Below are 21,378 nucleotides of genomic sequence, written 5' to 3'. Positions count from 1 at the left end.
ATGAATGAATTGGCCTCAGAATTTGTTAGTAGGGGCTATCCATTGGAGATGGTCCATCAAGTGATGGAAGGAGTTTAAGAGAGAGGGATGGGAATACAGCTCCCTATTTTAAACATTCTGAGCAGAGTAATGGTATAGATATTATTCTAGGGTGGAATGATAGTGATAATAAGTTGAGATATATTTTGACTTATAATAATAGAACACATGATATAGAGAATGTTATTAGAAAGCATTGGAATGTTCTTTTAACTATGTCTGAACTAAGAAATATCTTGTATGACCATCCCAAATTTACATATAGGAATGAGAGGAATCTAAAATCTAGGCTTTGTTATAATATATTAAAAAGGGGGCGGGGAGCAGTCATGGTAGTAAAAGGAAAGGAACACATCCTTGTTTCAGATGTAGTTGTTGTAAAGACATAAATACAGATCCTACGTTCATACACCCTATTACCCAGAAACATTACATCTTTGAAGACTATGCTAGTTGTACCACAACACACACAGTTTATTTGGCTACTTGCACATACTGTTCAATATTTTATGTGGGAAAATACTCCAGGATGTTAAAGGAGTGTATTATAGAACATAGATCTGCTATCGATAGGAATTTAAAAACAAAAGTGTACATGAGAAGGGGACTATGCATCATTTCAAGTTCAGGGTGATTAATGGTTTATATAGAACTGTAAGAAGGGGTAATTTGAATAATAAGTTAGAAAATGTTGAACTTGAATGGATTTTAGAATTGAATGCAAATAATGTACCAGGCTTGAATGGGGCGGTTAGCTTGAAGCCTGTTCTGCAAAAAAAACAAAAACAAATGACGTTGCATTAATTAATGTTTATTGATTGATTATTTAATGATTTAATCAGATGTTATTGTTCTACTGTTCTGATTGGTGGGTTGTGTCACATCTTAATATTTAAGAATGATTGTGTAATTATATGTTCATACACTGAACAAGGGGAAACCCAAAAGCTTTGTTTTTTTTTTTAAATAGTTAACGTTTCTACTGTTTTTTTATTTTATTTACTTTGTGGTTATCGGACATGGTCTACTGCAGTTTTTGTTCCTCCTTGTGTCTATTGCAATGACAGAGGTTAATGCATGGCTTCACTGAAATGGTGCAGATCCTCTTTCAAGGAAAAGAAACAGATAAGGTGATTAGAGTTCATGCAATGGTAAACTACATAGTGACAGGATACTATAGTTATGTGCTTAACATGTGCTGTTCCTATTTCCTGCTAGCTCACTAATAAAAAAAAGCACATGTTGTAGAGCATTAAGGTCTGTAGCATGCTTCCACTATGAGATGTTTAATGACCAACCAAAAATCAACACTGCAAAAAAAAAAAAAAAAAAGTAAGCACCCCAAATGGGGGGTGGTGGAAAAAAAACAACCTCTGCAACTTGTATATACCAATTTCCCAGTTGTATAAAGTCAAAAAAGGAAGGAATCTCCCAAAGAAGAAGTCACTATTGGCACACACAGACTGTCGAGATGGTTCTTCAAGGAGTTTGCTCTCAAGGAATAGCAGATCAGCCCTCCAGCCTCAAAAGCACAGTGTTAAGACTGAATGCTTAAAGTCTGATGCAAGGAAGACAACACCTTACAAATAAACCATTAATGAATAAACTTGATGGATAAAAAAAGGTGTTCTCATATATGCTGTTAAACAAATTATTAGCAACTTTTATAAGAAAAAAACACACTTTTTTGTTTCAGTATGTCATTATATGTGGTCTAACAGTGTGGGCAAACCTGCAACTCTAGAAATATTGGCTACATGGAACTGAAAATATAATGTTTGATATCAAGTAGCCAGTGTGAGTCATATGCACTTTTCCCTAAATACATTCATACAGTGGATACAAAAATCCTGTGATTTTACAGCATATGGAAAATCTGTGGGGTAACTAAAGTTTTCTTTTAGAAATCAGCTGTAAAACACTTTGTAAAAATAACCTATATCTCTTCTTTCTCAACTTGAGGACAGCTAACATTTAAACACAAGACTTGGACTACTGCTCAAAGGCTGTTCATGTTTTCAGTACATTTATCATGATGACATCATAATCTAGGGCTGTAAATCGTAAAGCATATTTGCCATCCGTGAACAAACAAGTTTTACATATCTTTTTTATTTGAGTTACTAAAAGATCAAATCCAGCAACATATTCAGCAGAACAAACAGTTTTCTCAAACACCATCTTTCACCTGATATAATCCTTGATAATGTTAACAGATATTTAAAGACAATAGACAGCACACATATGAGTGCATTTAGAAAGGCCACAGACAAGTACCAAAGAAGTTTGGCAACATCTTCATAATAACACAGACAGCAAAACAAAACGCCAGAAAGAAAGAAAGCACAAGTCAGAAGGGACATAAACATTTATAATTAAAATGTCCTTACATCTGTGTGACAGACAAGCTTCACCCTGCCCTGGAAAGAAAACATGATTTATAATAAAAAAAGTGTTTTTACAAACTGCACTGTGTAAAATCATAATGAAATAACTGTATAGATGTTAACCATCATTTAATAATAGTATTTAAATCTTGATTATTCACAATCAAAAGGCAAAATGTAGCATCAACACAGTTTTCAGTTTTGACACATTTCTGCTTTAGAATCTAGAATGGCATTTTATATTTGGAAATTCCTTAGGTCACCACCATATCAATGATGGCTATACAGTTTATAGCAGAAATAAAAAAAAATGTTCAAGCGTCCTGTGTCACAATTTGCTCCAATCTTCCTTTGCTTTCATTACCTTTTGCTTATATACCCAGAATACTTAGCATAACTCAAATGATAATTAAATTTCCTACAGTGGGACTCATTCTCAATTAGTCTTTATGACATCTGTCAGGGTACCTACTGTCTATTTCATCTGCAAATATATCCAATATCTTTATGTTGATGAGTGCATTTTTAATGTGAAAAAGAAACACAAATAATAAACCATATTAAACAATTTATTTTCTTCTACAGACCTGTCCAAAGCTTTTGACACAATTCCCCACACAAGCATAGTAGAAAAGCTAAATAAACTAAGAATACCCCCCCCCCCATGCCACCTGCTGGATTGCAAAATGGCTCACAGATAGGATGCAGATAATCAAAATAAGAGCAGTTACTTCCACAAAGTGACCAGTCACCAGTGGAGTCCCCCAGAGTTCTGTGCTGAGACATTTCCTGTTTGGTATCTACTTTTCTGAAGTAAAAGTCAATACCAAAGGGCTTTGGCTGACTAAGTTTGCAAATGACTGCAAACTAGGAGCAGTCACTGAATCCCCAAATGACTTAGCCATCCTGCAGTAAGGTTTGTCCTAAAGAAATAACTGGTATCATAATCAAAGTCTGAAACTAAATGCCATTGTTGTATCCTTTGGGAAGTCATCTACCCCAGGGAACTGCCACATTGACAATATGCCCTTAAGAGCTGACCCAGTTGTTTGGAATTTGGGAAATTATGTTAACAGTGACCTAACTTTTGATCAACACGTGTCTACTGTTGTAAGAAAGTCCTTCTATATTGCACAGCTTATATAAAAATGGATTGTGTCTAGCTCTAGGGATGTCATTGTCCCCCTTTACACCACCCTCATTAGGCCAATAATTGAATGCAATACCTTCTTTGATATGTATCAGTCCAGCCACATACAACAAATGGAATACCCTCAAAGGTGCCTTACTAGAAGGATAGAAGGCCTAAACAACATGTCCTATACAGACCAACTCAAAGCTCTGTCACTATACTCTGCATCCTACAGACTGCTCCTCCAACCCATTACTGATGGATTTGCTGCACATCAACAAGTCAAATGGCATCAGAAATACTCGGTCTAGGGATCTAAATCTCTTCCACAACAGCAACCGAGTGGTTTGGTGGGAACAGGTACATTTTGCAGAGGATACCACTAGTATGGAACAGACTCCCCAATTCACATAAAACAAAGTTCACCCCCTTGCATTTTCAAGCGCAACTTAGATCTATGGATGGGAAACAGAAAATGTACCCACTTACTGACCCCTGTACTACTAGTGGATAGATGTGCCTCCTAAATGCATGGCTCCCTTCAAATTATCTATGGTATGATCCCAGTTATTCTCTTTAGGGGTAATATATAATTATCAACCACAGGATGGGCAAAGCCAAGCTATAACCAAATGGGATACGTTATTTTGAGTAAAAAAGGGAACCTGGCTAGGCTAAAAATGGCCAGCATAGGCAGCTAGCCTAGTACTTCCTATGAACCTAGGAAAAAGCTTTACTTAAAAAAAAAACATCACTTGCAAAAGTAGAATGGGCTCTAACTCATGGTAGTGATTGTAGTGATACATTAAACAGTAAAATTCCTTTATCTCTAAGTTTCTCTGACAATGGGTACTGATCCAAATGGCATCATTTAGGAAGGGTGTGTGGGGATGGTTTACAGTGGAAATTCCTCCTGAATGACCATACGACAATCATCAGTCATCCTCAGCAAGAATCCAGATATTGCCTAAAGCTATTCCTACTCTACATGGGATGCATATGTTTGCCTACTATAGCTTTTTTGGCATCAAAACAAATAGAAACAAGATGATGTAACTGAATCAAAAAGATGTCTGACAATGGTTTGGACAGACAGTGAAAAAAATAAACAAAAAGAAACTACTAAACATTTATCCCTAAGACATGAAGAATATGCAGTTTAAAAGTGTTCTCCTTTTCAAATGCACAATAAAGTAATTTTCATCTTTGAATTTCATCAAAAATTCTATAGATTACATATATGCCTTCCAAAAGTAGAAATTCTTTCTCTAGTGCTGATGACCAGGTTTGGACAGTGACCTGAGCATCAGATTATATGGTGGGAGGGTCAGAATGTTTTGTTTTTCAAATTCAAATTCTTTATTGAATTTTTTTACCACTAAGACAAAGAAACAATGAAAATACTAAACAAATCATTCATTTATTCAGTTACATTCTTTACCCTATTCAGGGCCTCAGGGGAAGCCTACCTGCCAACTAATGACACAAAACTGAAAGCCAGTCTTGGACAGGATGCCAGGAGAAGCGAGAATGTCATAGATTGTTCTTCTCATTTAAATTTCTTTTTGCTGGGGAGGGGAGGGGACTTCCGTAGTTTTTACTTTCAATCATTTGCATATCTCGGTCATATTCCTTTTGCAGTTTTTTTCCTCACTCCCACTTTCCAAGTGCCTCCTCTGCTTGCTATTGCCTTGTAATTTACTTCATCCCCATTAAAAACATAAAACATATCATTTAGCCTTGTGGGTATTTTGTTGCTTTTGTTGGGTACAATCAACAACTTGAAACAAACAAGGGTAGAAGATGACAGCCACAACACTTGCAGCAAATATCCTCATTTTATTCCAATATGCATCAGGCACTGAACATAGTTATAGCACATGGACTAAATTTCCCTTCTTTTCTACATGGTTCTTTCATAATCAGCCTCTAATGTCTAAAATAATTGACTCCTATTTTGTCAAGCAAAAACTGTTCAATAGTAAAAATAAAATGTAGGCCTGTTGTTGTTTGCATAACCTTCCTTCTCATTCACTGAATCCTTCTTTCCCTGCTTCTTCTTCCAGTATTGTCTTAATTATGCCCTCACTGCTTAGTCACACTCAAGCTCTTATACAGCCTTTCAAGAAATAGATATCAAAGCCTATTATGAATATCTGCCTTAAGACATAAAAAATCCATCTGAGGGCTTTACCACCTCCTCTCACACAAAATACAGCTGGCTGGCAAAAACTAGTGTCCCACCCACCTAGCTCTTCAAGGTAATAACATAAAAAACTCTACTACTTATACTAGCACATCAAACAGGTGGCCAGATACACAACACCCCCACCCCAGCCAATCATGTCCCCTTTCTTATATCCTGCCCCTGACCCCCCCCCCTTTCCACTCATTATTTTGCTAAAAAAAATCCCTGCATGGAATGCTACAGAGCTCAGGTTTTAGTTAAACAAAATGAAAAAGAGACATCTCTCTTTTAAATGTTAGCAAACTGCTTGCTTCAAATGCAGCAAGCAGTTGCTACAGTTTACACTGCACAGAGTGTTATAGCACTCAGGATTTACTTTATAAAAAAAATGTTTTAAACTGTAGCTACAATGTAGCAAGGCATATCAGACTGCATACAGTCAGTCAATCAAATTGTGAGGGGGCTAGATAGCTGGGATTTGACACATAATTAGCAATGTGGCACACTGTACATTAATAGGGCTATGGATTTTGTGAAAAGAAAAGCTGCCTGAATACTGGATGCTTTTAAAAATGCCTTTTCAATGAAAGTTAAAATTTGATGTCTTCTATATTTAAAGTATCTCAAAAGCATATGCAGTGCTCAATACATTTTAAAACCAGGCTTTTAAAACTAGGACTAGTATTGTTTGCATTTATGTATTCAGCTAACAAGAGGTTTGTAAAATTGATGGAATGTTCTTCTCAGTGGGTTCACTGGGTATTTCAGCTCAGTTTTGTTACAGGCAAAATAAAGTACTCCCACATTACCTGCCTTGAACACAGCCTATATTTGAAGTTCACAAAAAAGTCAGTCAGATTCTTTAAACTGAGATATTTCATTAAGGTTTCTAATGTATATAGATACAGAGTTTTATGGTCAGAACCAGGGAAATTTTGCGCACCTACTTACACTTGTAATTCATAGATTGAAATTACAGATGCACAATTCAGAAATTATACAAAGGAATGAATGTCACACAGCAAAGTGGAAGTATGCATTATTTATTACAATACTACACCAAGTGTTGTGTGCAGTGTTTGGGACATACTGCAGAACAGATGGGCTGTACAACAGTACAACACTGTGTACTTTAAGGCACAAGGTACTCAGAGGGCCAGAGTGAAGTATTAGACATTATGGTCAGCACACAGTAGTATGGCACTGTGCAGCCTACATTATGATAGTGCATACAATGTTTGTGCTTTATACAATTTAGTAGTTGGCTCACAAAACAGACAAGTCACTCAGAGGTCTACAGTGTGCACCTTACTTATTAACACCACCCAACCTTTACAAAGTGCCACAAGAATGAAATGGTCAAGTTGCATAGTGTATTTAAAACTGTGCCACATTTCTGGCTTTTGCCTTTTTAATCAACCATTAATGATATCCAAACAATTGTGCCAAGTAGTTTTTGAATGGTTAGTGGATGACGCAATGTGCACAGCCATGCAACTGCATATTTGCCAATGATATGCTACACTGCATAATTATAATACATAAGTTCACAGGCATTTGAACAGTATCTAAAAACATTGTTTATTTCTTCATGCTGCACCATGTAAAGGGCTTAGTGTTTCTGTGCAGACTTCACAATGATATAATGAAACTAGACTGCTTGGGACTAAACTGCCTGGGATTATCAACTTTGTTACTAAAACAAGTTCAACACATCATACCTAAACAACTTAGAAATAATAGTTTTTGTAAGGGAAGATCCTCTTGTGACCTCCACATCTTATGGTTTGTCCCACAACTGCTATCCTTACTTATATTATTAAATCCATAATTGTACTTAATTGCAGAAAGAGCAAACTGTACTTTAGCCATTTTTTTTTTGTTTTGCTCTCTCTGCAAACTTGTAAGATCCAAGTCAACAGAAACACAGCAAGCACACGGAAATGAGATACTAGCAAAACAGACCTTTGCAAACACAACCCAAGGGAAAGACAAGCTGGCAAATATATTTCAGCAAGTACAATACAAGCAAGTGAATAGAAACATAAATACAAGGGTAGCTACAACTGTATCCTCATGCAAACAACATGTCATGTAGATGCGTGTATGTATAGAGATGGAACTCTTTGCAGACAGCAGTTCACACAGAAAGAACTCTGATAATAATAAAGTGTATTCACTGAATATGTACCACTGAAATAGTGAGAGTCACTGAATGTCAGACATGATGAACGTGGAAGCTGACAACATTGTAACATGAAATACACTCTCATACCTAAATACACTAATTATCAAAGTAGTAGATGGGTACTTACAAAAAAAAACACAGTAAGTTCAGTATTATGACTCAGAGTTTCTTGATATTTTTTGTCACTTTGAGTCATCCACAAATCAAAGATTCAAGAGCTTCTTTTAGCTACAATAAGATTATCTTGGGGATTCTGTATAAAAATGCATGCTATGTTGCAATGTACAAAGCAGAGCTCTCCTCTCTCATGACCCGCCCCCCACACACACACGCACAAACACTCTTGAATAAATAAACTTTGTACTTTCTTCTTTTACTATTGTTTGCAGATACACACATTCTGCATTTAGCCTGCTACACATAGAAATACCAAACAGATAATGTTTTGAGTGTACATTTTCACATTTGTTTGGGCCTCCCCTGAAACAGGGCTGGACCTGCCAAGGGACACTCACCTTTACCATTTGAGAAACATTTTATGTAAGTGTATAGGTACAGAAAGGACAGTTCACAAAACTTGTAAATGCAAACTTATTCTTATACACAGCTAATACTGAACATAAAATGCTATAAGCAGTTATGGAACTGAAAAGAACTCCAGATTATGCAGTTTCATAGTGGACCCTAAAATGACTAAACTACATTTACAAGGGACAGACTTGTGTATCCTTTACTGGGGGAGCAGTTGATATTTTCATTCTGAACTCACACAATATTATGATAAGGGAGATACTTGGTTCCACACTCAAATATTATCTTTCTCTTAGTGTGGAGTTAGCGGACCTAATGACCCTAATGGCAGGAAAATGAGGGCTTAAGTTTCTAACACTGGAAAGTCACTTCTTATTATTCAGCATATGAACTCAACAAATTAGGAACACGGTGATATGTGTGCTCATCAGCAGCACTTGTATTGAACACTGGTGAGCTGAAATATATGCACACTAATGAAATATTGGTAGAATATAAATATTAAAATGGTTTAAAAATAGATGGTGTCCTCTGCTACTGGAACACACAGTTTACAGCACAGAAAGGATAAATGGGAAATGATTTATACTTACTTTTCAGTTTGACTGCAAATGTAGGAATCCACTAAGTATGTTTGACACATCAGTGTTTATATCATAGTAGCTCAGTCACTATAAATTTTATACGACAGCTGAGCACACATATTCTTGTAATGCAGTTACTAAGCTTGTTATTTTACCAGCAAATGTGACAATGATATTTTTTATGTATGGGGGAAGGCCAGTTGCACTCCCCCACATAAGGAACTTTACCCCCTCCCCAACACACATACTCATATTATTCTTAATCCAAGGTTGCTGCACCCTAGAGAAAGACAGGCCACTAACAGGCAACATAACACTCCTTGGCTTTCTTCTCTATGACACATCATCCTCAGGCCACCTTTAACTCATTACCATGCATATATTACGATCTTGCTCCATTGTCAAATGAGCAACTAAGCATGGGCATAGGCCACCTCAAGCTTTTATGCCAAAGCAACTGCAGTTTGAGTTTAGGCGATCTGAAAAATGACTGCAATCTTATATAAAGTATTATGTTACATGCTAATCACATGACTGCTGTACAAAATTCTTGGAACACAAGTAGAAATACCTGGCACCAGTGCTGGAAACTGGTTCTGAATGCATTTTGCTTAATACTCCACTGGGAACCAGCAACAAAGAGTATTTTGATTAGTGATATTGCAACCTTTTTTGTAGTACTTTTGTGACAGGATTTCATGTAAAGTTAACTGGATTTACTGAGTGTCACTAAAGAGAAATATAGACAATATATTTGAAATATTGTGAGCATCCAAATACTGAGTTTTAGCTAGATGTATTGGCACCCTGGGCAATGCCCGAATTGGTGGCCCCCTTTGCCAAAGTTGAGGAACAAAAGAAAATTCCCCCCATAGTTGAGAAACTCCTCTGGAATTGAGGACCAAAAAATCCATGGAGGAAGCTCTTTGCTACAGTATACTCAAATTAAACATTTCAGTGGCCACAATTTCATATTGCAGCCACTTAAATGATTCCAGCACTGTCCTCATGCTCAGCTGGCTAAGTGGATCTGACTTCCAGTGACTGATTGGTACCTCTTTAACATTGCTATTCACTGCCCCTAAAAGTTTATATGCCCGGGGCTGCTGCCCCTTTCACCCCATCCTAGCAGCTACAACCCTGACCACTTCCTTGCAGTTTGCCTGCCTGGCAATTGAATGTACTGCAAAAGTAGAAGTCATGATTTTTGGAAATATACTCAAATAAGTTTGTCTACCTTTGTTATATAACATCCATCTTTAAGGCATGCACTTTAACCATGTATTTCACTCAATGATATTACTATTTATTTTTATCCAGAAGGACCATAACTTTAATACTGTCTTTTTTTTTTTGGCCACATCGGGGCCAGGATGTGGTAGTACTCCAATGCCAAGGTTGCTTCCCAGCCTAGGATCTAATTTACAGCAAAGCGGCTCTGAAATGTGAAAGTATCCTGTTTCCATCAACAGATTGTTATTTACAACAAAAACAAAGTGACAGTGTGATCAATGGAAAATATGAAGTAAGTGAAGATGTTCTTATGGCTGATTCGCTTTCCTTTCATAATCATGTTGAACACACTATTTCTAAAACATTACAAGAACTTAAAGAAGCCTACAGTATCTCATACTTCCTCTCACTTGAAGCACAGAAGGCTATTGCCATCAATGCCTTGATTCCAAGAATAGAGTATACTCTATCTAGCAAAGTCCCACAATCAAAATACAACCCTTATACAATCAACAAAAAAAACAAGATTACAAAATATTGCACCTTGTCAAGCCAACAGAACATCACTGCCTAGCAACACAAAGAGCAAACTGGTTGCCAATAGTAAGAGCTAATGTATTTACTTAAAACTCCTACTTGAAGACAGCTATTGCTCTCCACTAGAAAATACCATATCCATTGATGATGCCACTTACTCTCTGCATTCTCCCAGTATCAAACAAAACCCAAATCACTCTAACAACTGGTAAAAAATCCTTTAACAAAGTAGTCTATGTGCCAAAAGATACCACATAATTAAACCATTTGTTTCTCTTTAAAAAAGTTGAGATTTCATTTGTTAAAAAGACTGGAAGAATAATTTTACACTGCTGTGAGGAGATTTCACTTCACTGATACAATAATGTCAGCTTGTAAGACTTTGTTGGGGCAGTGTACATCAACAGGAAAGTTAAAGGTGTCTAGGACAAATACAAAAAGTCTGAGGCAGGGAAAGTGCCAAACTACTGGTTACTGTAATTTGTTGGATCCAATGGACCACCATTTCTCTTTTTGCATCTTTGTAAGTTTGGCAATATTAGTCTTACTAGGACTTTAAACTGAGGGGGTGATGGAGATCACTTTTCCTATGCAAGTGGGGGAGTTTCCTGTTTTTAGAAAGGAAGTGTAGTAGACTGATATCATGGATATATGGGAAATGAAGAAAACAGATAAATCTGTGCAAACTAACTTTGGGCACTTATTTGCTTGATACTGTATTGCTGGAAAATTTAATGTGTTTGAAACATCAGAGACTATATGAAGTGATGTAACGGGTCACATTAAGAAGGAAATGCATGATGGAGAAGTTTCAGAAATTACTGTATGATCAGGGACTAGAGCTATGGAATGACATCAGTCTCATGAGAGTGTAGTAGAAGGATAGGATTGAGATGACATTTCCAGAATAATGAAGGTTCAGCTAAACATGGTAGGAAGACTGGCAGTAAGAAAGTTTTATTAGAGGTGGTGAAAGTTAATAAACAGAGTAGAACTGAAACATCAGACTTAAGGAAGACCTTTATGTTTGATAAACATGAAAGAGAATGTAATACCTGCAGATCACTACACATTTTGCATAAAAGTTTTGAATCCGCTGCAAGATAAGTGAGAGAGACACCACGTACTCACCTCTGTCAGCCATTTTTGTGTCGGTGGTCCATCCCCCTGTGGACAACATGCCCCTGGTAATATCCTGTGCCTTGTCCTTTACATGGAGTATCACACTGGTTACCCTTTCTGCATCTTTTGCAGAGACCTATTATGGCTGTTCACAACACTGACACCCTGCACCATTGCCTGATGCACCTGGTCATGATACAGTTTTCCATGGCACCTCTGCCCAGAAAGCCCATACTGTGATGGCCTACATTAATACCTCTGTCTCCTGGGTGGTGAAACATTCCGATGAGTCTCTCTCTTTGGGGCCCATGGCAATCACTGTACATCTGTGGGTTACATCTGTCTCTCAGTATGTGTGTATGGAATTCTGTGGAAGTCATGTACTCATTTTTACTGTCACACTTCCCCATGAAGTAGCTGTTCATAAGGGCCAGTGCTGTGCACATCCACTTATGTAGCCACTGTAGCATTGACATGGCCTACCTAGACCCTTTCTGCATCTGTCTATTAGCCTCATGTACACCCTGTCAAATGCTCCCTTACAAAGGATTGTCATGTCTTACTTTGTGTACGGGGCTCATAACATCCCTTGTGGCATGTTTTCCTCTAGTTCCCAGTGCCCATGGTTCTCCTCACAGTTAGAACTAATACAGCATTAACATTTGCTGTGTTTCCATTCAAGATACTCCATTGCATCTTTTTCTATAATTGTCATACATCACAAGTGCTGATGACAATGCTGAGGTACATTATCAGGTGGCTTTTCTTCCATCCCTGTGAGAAGTTCTGTATTCCACAGTTTTTCAACTGTATGCATTTTCTTGCAAAATGGCATCCACACTTTATTTTAAGGTATTACAGTCTTGTTAGCAGAGTGGTTATGCTAAAGATCACATTTAGCACCACTGCAGAGAAAGCAATGTGTCATCCACACTGGCCAGAGCTAGCCATACTTGCCAAGGTGATAAGGAAGCATGTGATCACTGTGCTCATACACACAGCCTGTGTAGACCTACAGTGCCATGGTACAGCTCCATGGGTATTTGATAAAAAAGTTCTGTAAGCACTATATTACATACTGTGTGATATCTGAATGTGTGCATGACGCTACACTTGGTATACCAGAGTGATTGGACATGCCCTCCTCAAAAACTGTGAACTGCAGGGCTCTAGCTGGGTCTGCCAGTCAAGACAATTCTTTCTTATTCTCCTACAGGCAGATTATACTGAGCACCTACTAGGATACTGTGATGGCCCCTTTCTGAATTTATCCTACATCTGCAGATGGGTCTCTCTCCCATAAAAACTACCATCCTTCTTCCCCCATCTACCATACCCTATGGTTATACTTATGTGTTTTCCTCTGCTTGCAACTGCCCCCTTTTCTACTTTCCAGTCTCCTCCATTTCCTTCCCATTGATATCATGAACTATGTTGACACTTAAGTATCTGAGTGGCAGATATGCTGCACTTTATTAGGTGCATGTGCATGCATGACTTCTGTTACAACAGCCTGCCTTAGTGGTGAGATCTGTTACATTGTTCATGCACCCTTCTGCACCTGCACTTTACCACTGTAACTGTTTTTTTTTTAATTACCGCTGTAATTGGTTTTTTTTTTTTTTTTTTATTGCTGTTGCAATTACTGTTGTAGTGTAATAGTTCCATTAGACTGAGAAAAACAGATATGCCTTTTCATTTCTTGGTCTGATTTTAAATTAATTTTAACAGTCTGACTTAGCTAAGGTCTTTAAGCCTATATTAGTAATTCCAGTCCATAGCTGCACTGCATTTTTGCTTTTTAAGTGGTCTAGCGGTTGTTATTAAACACTATTTTCATTCTTATTTAACTCATATGTTCAGGACATGTCTTTGCATTAAGGCAGTTACAGGCCAGTCAGCTCAGAAGATAAGTCTCTAATTCTTTTTCCTCTTACCTACCCTGTTGTAGTTGTGTTCTTAAACCCTGTGTATCTATTGTTGCCTCCGCCTTATGACAATTTGACAACATAATTTCCTTCCTCTCCCCATTTATTGTCTGTTAACAATAAGTACATAAGTACCATTTTGCAAATTCTCTCCCCTTAAACTAATTACCAGGATAAAAGACCTTTGATAAAAATTGCTTAATATCGAATGTACTGATACCGCTTGCACTAATTTTAGTTTTTTTTTTACTATAATTAGTTTATTGGTTCTTGCTTGTGGCAAAAGAAGGTTTACAGGCAAGTTTTGAATTGAAATTTAAATACTCAGTAGTAAGTCTAGGCCGAACATTATGTTAAAACTGAACTCCAAGCAGTTACAGATACCCCTGCCCCCAGAGTCATTCCTGTCAGTAACATGGACCAGCACTTCCCCACAACTTCTCTAGGCAGAGCAAATTATCTCAGGCTGTCTGATAATCATATATTACTCAAAGAGCATTACACAGTGTATGAAAGATGTACATGTATAATATCCTTGAAGGCAAGAATCTCACAGACAATAAAAGCAGACACCAAAATCATCAGCAGTACACCACACATCACACTTTTCCAAGGCCGTCAAAATACACATACATCATATAATGAGGTTCTAAAGATTAACTTGCCTAAACATCAAAGACTTCCAAAAGATAACACAGGCACAAAGCACACTCAGCACATTAAGCCTACTTCCTCACATAGCACAAGAGATCCCAAAACCACAAATGCTGAGTCCATAAGGCAGGCTTCAACCCAACCAAACATTCTTGTTGTAGGTGCCTCCATTGTAAGACATACAGATGTGCCACTTACCAGGCTGAGTAAAGAATGTGTGATGGTTAATTGCTTGTTTAGTGTCAGGATCCATCATATCACACACACACTCAAGTACTTGAACAAAAAGTACCAGTATGACTCTGTCATAGTTCATAAAGGTGTCAATGACATGAGGTGTACCTCCTTGGACTATATGAACAGAGATATGATGGAGGTCTCAAAATGTGTGTTCAAGCCAAGTATGACCCTAGCATTTACCCTAAACACCCAATCGGTGGTAAAATATTTGGTCACACAGGTTGACAGCAACATATCCTTCGACCGACATGTTTCCACAGTGGTCAGGAATTCCTTTTACATAGCCCATCTCATAAATAAAGGCATTGCCTCTAGAAGAAAAGAGGTTATAACCCTCCTGTACTCCTCCTTTATTAGATAAATTATAGAATACAATGTGCCTATCAGTATGTACCTCACTAGGCACCTCCAAACCTCCCTAACCCTCTTTAAAGGTAATCTGGATGATTGGATGGGGAATCGCAAATTCACCCCTGGAGTTATACCTGCGTCCCTTCTGGACAGGGGCAGCAGGTGTTGAGTCACATCTACTACTAACACAATTAAAACATGAAAAAACTTGGCTAGGATTGTAAGGGTCCCTAAAGCCATTTGCCTAGTAACTTCCTATGATCCTGCAATTGTACAGCATTCTACCTTCTCCAAGGAAGATGCCACAATATGAGCAAAAAATAATTGGATTCAATAATCGGCTTAATTTTGGTGTCACTCAAAGGGGGTCCAATATTTCTCAGTCTGGGTGGATATGCTCAACAAACCTCACTGCTTCTCCATGAATGGCTTGCATCTGTCTCCTCTATGGTTTTGATTATTGGCAAATACATTGTCTACCCTGATTGTGCCTTTTTAGGCAATACCATCTTGATAAACCTACCAACATATGTTCATAGGTCAGTACTAGGCTAACTGTGCTTGTGGGCCATTTTAAGCATATTCAGTTATCCCATTTAAGAATCATACCCTGCACCTTGTGTTTGTACAGTAAACACCTTAACCATTATGCCAACCCCTATGATATAACAAGCAAAGGAAAATATGCAGGTGTTACTCATCAATGCTAGGATACTGAATAAGAAACTCACGCTGCCTATAAGTCCTTCTCACCAGAAAAGACATTGGTGTCTGCGTAGTAACTTAGACATAGTTTAAAATAGCAGACAGCACTCTGGCTATACGAGGCTCTAATGCCTTCCACATGTTTAGACCAGCTACTACCCAGGAGAGAAAAAGAGGTGGAAGTGTTTCAGTCTTCATCCAGAAGTGACTCACATCAAGGCTGGTAAAGCAGCATGATGTACTAAAGCTTCTTTATGTCCAAATCACCATCTGAAAGGTCCCGTACCATATAATAGCCAGCTATAGAATGCCCTCTATTACAAACAAAAGCCATGCCTGTCTACAAGAACTAGAATAATTCTGTATTAAACCCAATACCATTTTCCTAGGTGATCTAAACTATCCAACTATAGTCTGGAAAACCTAAAGCACCAATGGTGCACAAGCACAGAGATTCCTGGGCTTTATCAATGCAAATGCCTTGGAATAGTTAGAGTATCCACTAAGGGGAATAACATCTTGAATCTTGTGCTTAATAATATGGGAACATCTTGTATGTTCCCTTGTGTATCTTCTTCATTTGTTTGGTCTGCTCATAAAGCAATCTCCTTCAAAAAAAAAAAAGCTGAAACCAGAGATCCCTTCCACCCAAGGTACCTATAGAAATTTCTTTAAGACACACTACCTACTCTTAAGTGATACACTGGTAAGCTTCAAATCCCCACCAAACCCAGTTAACTCCACTGAATATGCAGAAATGTACACCATCACACAATACCAGCATGTAAAGAGGCAGCTGTACCCCATAGGAACAAGTGCAAGGCAAACTCCAGAAACAAACTCACATGGTGGAACCATAATATCAAGTTTTATAATAAAAGGAAAATAATTCTGACCAAAATGAGAAAAGTAATTCTCAGAATGTTAGAGCCCTTGTCACAGAAATAAACAAACTCAGGAGCTTAATAAAATCCACCAAAGCCAAGTGTGTTAAAATAGTTACCTAAGCTAATGACAAACACAAGGCATTTTGTTAGTTAAGTTTGTAATCTCAAAAGCACAACACAGCAATGTGCTGAGATGATTATGAACAATCTTACCTACACTGAGGCTGAATATATAATGAATATACTGGCTGATAAATTTAGCTCTAATTTTACTCCTCTGTGCCTTCTGTCTGTCCCTCAAGTTATAACTGAAACTAGCTTGTCTCCAGCTATCACACAAGACCAAGTCCTAAAAGTGCAATCAGAAGCTAAAAATACTGCATCAATGGTCCCTGACATCTCTGGATGCATTTTAAATGGCACAAAGCACAATTTAGCCACAACCCTAACAACACTGTTCAATCTCAGCCTTATACAAGTTTTTGTATCAAGCAAATGGAGAACAGCTGCAGTCATTCCCCAGCATAAGAGAGGACCTTCCACAGATCCATATGTCTGACCAGTTTCATATGCAAAGCCATGGAAAGACTCATCATGGAATAAGTCAACCACGACATAGGGAACCTCCAAGAACGGGACCCACCTGAGTTTGGATTCAACAAGGGCAGGCCATGCTTATTCAGCTTGATGGATTTTATTGTTTTTGAAAAGGTCACCAAAGCAATGGATGAAGGTAAAACAATATCCACCTAATACCTAGACCTGACCAAAGCTTTTCACACAATTCTCCACTCAGGCATATTATAAAAGCTAAATAAACTTGAAATAAATTCCCATGTCACCTGCTGGATTGCCAACTGGCTCATAGGATGCAAAATAGGAGAAGTTACCTCCACAAAGAGACCAGTCACCAGTGGTGTCCCCCAGGGTTCTCTGCTGGGACATTTCCTGTTCGGCATCTACTTTTCTGAAGTAAAAGCCAATGCCAAAAGGCTCTAGATGATTAAGTTTGCAGATGACTGCAAGCTGGAAGCAGTCATTCAATCCCCAAATGACTTAGCTATCCTACATGAAGGTTTGCCTCAAAGAAATAACCTGTGCCAAAATCATGAACTGAAACTAAATTCCAAAAAAATGCATTGTTGTATCCTTTGGGAAATTATCTACCTCTGGGAACTCTTACATGACAATATGCCCCTAAGACTTAACCCAGTTGCTTGGGATTTGGAACTTATGTGGACAGTGACCTAACTTTTGATGAACATATGCCTATTGTTGTAAGAAAGTCCTTCTATATTGCACAGCTTATACACAACGGGATTGTGTCTAGATCTTGGGATGTCATTGTCCCCCTTTATGCAGCCCTCATTAGGCCAGTCATTGAATGTAATACTCTCTTTGGCATGTAACTGTCTAGACACATGCGGCAACTGAAACACTTGCAGGGTGGACAAAGGCCTAAAAATAGGGACATATTTTAAACATTGAACTTATAAACTTAGAAAATTGCTAGAGTAAAAAAGGTTTGTTTTAACATACATTTTCTGAAGGATTTGAAGTCTGAAACTCAAATGTATGCCATTATTTTGTGACTTCATTCCTCAGATCATCCCAGTGATTTATTTATCAGAAAACCACAAATTTTATGAGGAACAGACCAAAAATCTAAGCCAAAAATCTGAACAGTTAAGAGGTGTGCTGAGCAACTGTTTTAACTACTTCCTGATTCTATGTCATCCAGCCTCGCCTTCTGCTGATGCATTAGAGGTGAGAAACAGTTCTGTAGTAGGTTGGCATGTTTTCTGCAGTCTGCAGGTTGGTCTCTGAAGCTACTTTAGCAATGAAAGATGGATTAGTTCTGAATGACACTCAGTCTTTATGGGGGAAAAAAAGAAATCGGAGATTCAATGAGGAAGATGCATGTAACTCTGAAATTCTTCTAGTAGAATTAACCACAACAAGGAATACATTCTTCAAAGAGAACAACTAAGTGTACATAAGAAGCTGGTTCAAAGGAAGTGCGTGTTAATGTTCCCAGCAACACATTTAGGTCCCAAAGTGGAGTGGGGTTTTTGGTGCGCAGCTGTAGATGGAAAGTACCTTTTGAGAATGTTTTACATACTTTCTGAGCTGCAAGGGAAAGAAGGAAGCCCATGTGGAAGTTGGAAATGGCAGTCAACTTTTAACAGTACAGTAACTATAATCTGTGTTAAAAACACAGGAAAATACTGTAAAACTGCAGAGATGGACACAGTGAAGAGGTCCATATCCAACATCTTTTGCACTTGATTTTGTATATTTCATGAGTAGACTCCTTTTGAGTGGCTGAGAGGATCTCAACAACTCTATGAGAGAGGGCAGGATCAAAGGTTATGACTGGAACAGGAGAAACCATGTTGTTTATTTCAGGTACTGAATGTCTGGATGACGCTCATTAGACAGATGGGATAAGAGGTCTGGTTGTGGATTGAAAGCCAAGGCTGCTTCATGACATAATGCTAAAGCAATGGGAACTAGATTTGCCGAGGACAGAAAGGGGCTGTTATGATAAGTTTGGTCATGCACAGAGAAGCTTTCTACAGGAATTTCAAAATTAATTGAAGAGAGGGAAAAGTGTAGTGGTGTCCAGGTAGCCAATGATAGAGCAAAGCATCCCTTGGTGACTGCTCTTGTGGAGGGATGAGGGCAAAATAGTTGCTATATTCTGTGTTGGACAGGAAGATTAAACAGATCACAGTAAGGCTGGCCACGGCAGCAGAAAATTAGCAGTACTAGTGCTGATTTGAGGGACCATTCATAATCCATAAGGATAGACCTGCAAATCCTGCCACAATGCAGTTGGTGCATCCTAGAATGTGCATTACTATAAGAAAGCAGTGTGAAGACATCACTCATTGACACACTATCATAGCTTCCCTGCACACAGGATAAGACCTGGTTCCCCCATGACGAAACGAGATACTGTCAGCACAGCTAGCTGGAATTTGTAAATAATTATATGTCATTGGTGAATATCAAAATGATTTATACAAGATGCTTATGTTACAAATGTATTAAAACTTTATATCATGTGTATATCAAACTTCTTGTACAGACGTGTGTGTTAAAAAGGTATTTGCAATGTGCTGTTTGAAATTTAACCACAGTGTGCCCTACTGGAAGAGAACAGAAATGTATATGCACTATTGTAACTGTTTAAAGGTATATATTTTAACAGTGGAAATGGAATACAGGAGGTTAACCTCAGTCCAGTAAACTTTAGAAAAATGTCTGAAATTGAATTACTTTATAGGACGCAATAAAGAGGCTATCTCTCAAGTTTTCAATACGGCTAGAGAAACAAGGTCTGTACTAGGAAGTTTTCTGTATTATCCTTGGAGTGAACTAATTGCTACTTTTGAAGCATGAAGAAATGCAATTGTTTTATGACTTCCAGCATTTGCCAAAGATCTGAGGAAAAGCCCTTACCTGTATATTTTTACAGATAGATGCTAAATGCTGTCAGCTTCTAGCAATAGGGGTTTTGTCCTGGGAAATAAAAGCCAGATGACCAGAAATTATGCCATTTTGCAAGATATCCCAGCGGTAATATTTTAGATATTAATTTAAGAAGTCACTCAGTGAGACAGAGCGTTCTGTATTCTGTCTGTAACCTGACAACAGAAGACCCATTCATCACACCTGCCTTTTTCTAATGAAGCTTCTAGGGAACAGTAAAAGTCTCTTACATATAGTCAGGCATACAATAAAGCTTAGTTTAGATGCTTTTTTTATTTGTGTCAGCCTGTACTGCAATGTTATTTTAAATATTTCCTGTGTTTTTTTAACTCTGATGTCACTGTGAATATATATTTAGTATTGTCGTGTTCTTTTATTATTTATTATTAAATATATTTAAACCTTTCATTGTGGCTGATCTGCATAGAAATATTTAACTTTTGAGAGTACTTGCATATTTATTTGGTGACACTGTGTGGGCCATTCATAATAGCCTTGCTCTTGGTCAAACTACCATTTGTATTAGTATTAATATTACACAGTAAAAGTGGACACCCTTTGTTAAGGGCCTTAAAGTAGCTGATAAGGAGTGACTGGTGGCAATGAAAACTACCTTATAGCCTGAGCAGTAGGGGCATAGCTAGTAAACCTCTGTCAGCCTTTCCCAGGTGCATGTCTGTGTGTAAATCAAACATCAATGAGTGTGTGTCTCAGCTACTTGGGCAGGGACACGAAGCACTGGCTGGACAGAGAGGGTGCTGGGGGTCTTTGCTTGGTCACTCAGCTGAGATCTCCACTCTATAGCTGTGCCAGTAGAGAGTCTTATTGGGGATCTTGAGGAAGAGTGAGAAACCGGCCCTGGAATGACTGTGGTCTCTGTGTGCTCTTATGGGAAATTGCACTTGATGCAGAGAGCTGCATTTGGAAATACTGTGTGTGTACTTGTTATCCTCTCAGTGTATGCCCCCCACTGTTGCCAGTGGTGAGGATTGAGGCTCCTTGATTACTGGTCCAGTGGAGGGACATCACCCCGCCCACTTATTGATATGTATTGATATGTTGTCTGAATAAATTGAGATCACCCCAGAGGAAGACAATCCTGAAGGGCCTGCAACACTAGAAGAACTGCCCTAATCTTTAGGACATTTATGTGAAGATTGGTCTCTAGATCTCA

The 21,378-nt window shown here is 38.1% G+C and overlaps 1 protein-coding gene across 1 annotated transcript in view; it reads right to left on the bottom strand.

The window, feature by feature from the left end:
- Nucleotides 1-21,378, bottom strand: part of UNC13A (unc-13 homolog A) — a 5,702,976-nt gene that overhangs the window by 557,315 nt on the left and 5,124,283 nt on the right. Inside the window, exon 37 of the mRNA XM_044054109.1 lies at nt 2,430-2,459. Within this exon, the coding sequence (XP_043910044.1) occupies nt 2,430-2,459 (30 nt within the window). The remainder of the gene's footprint in view (nt 1-2,429; nt 2,460-21,378) is intronic.

This window comes from Protopterus annectens, chromosome 13.part0 (assembly GCF_019279795.1).
Source record: "Protopterus annectens isolate FY-2018-M chromosome 13.part0, PAN1.0, whole genome shotgun sequence".
NCBI classification, from domain to species: Eukaryota; Metazoa; Chordata; order Ceratodontiformes; family Protopteridae; genus Protopterus; species Protopterus annectens.
The sequence above is the reverse complement of the archived record's forward strand: the minus strand, read 5'-3'. Positions and strand labels throughout refer to the sequence as shown.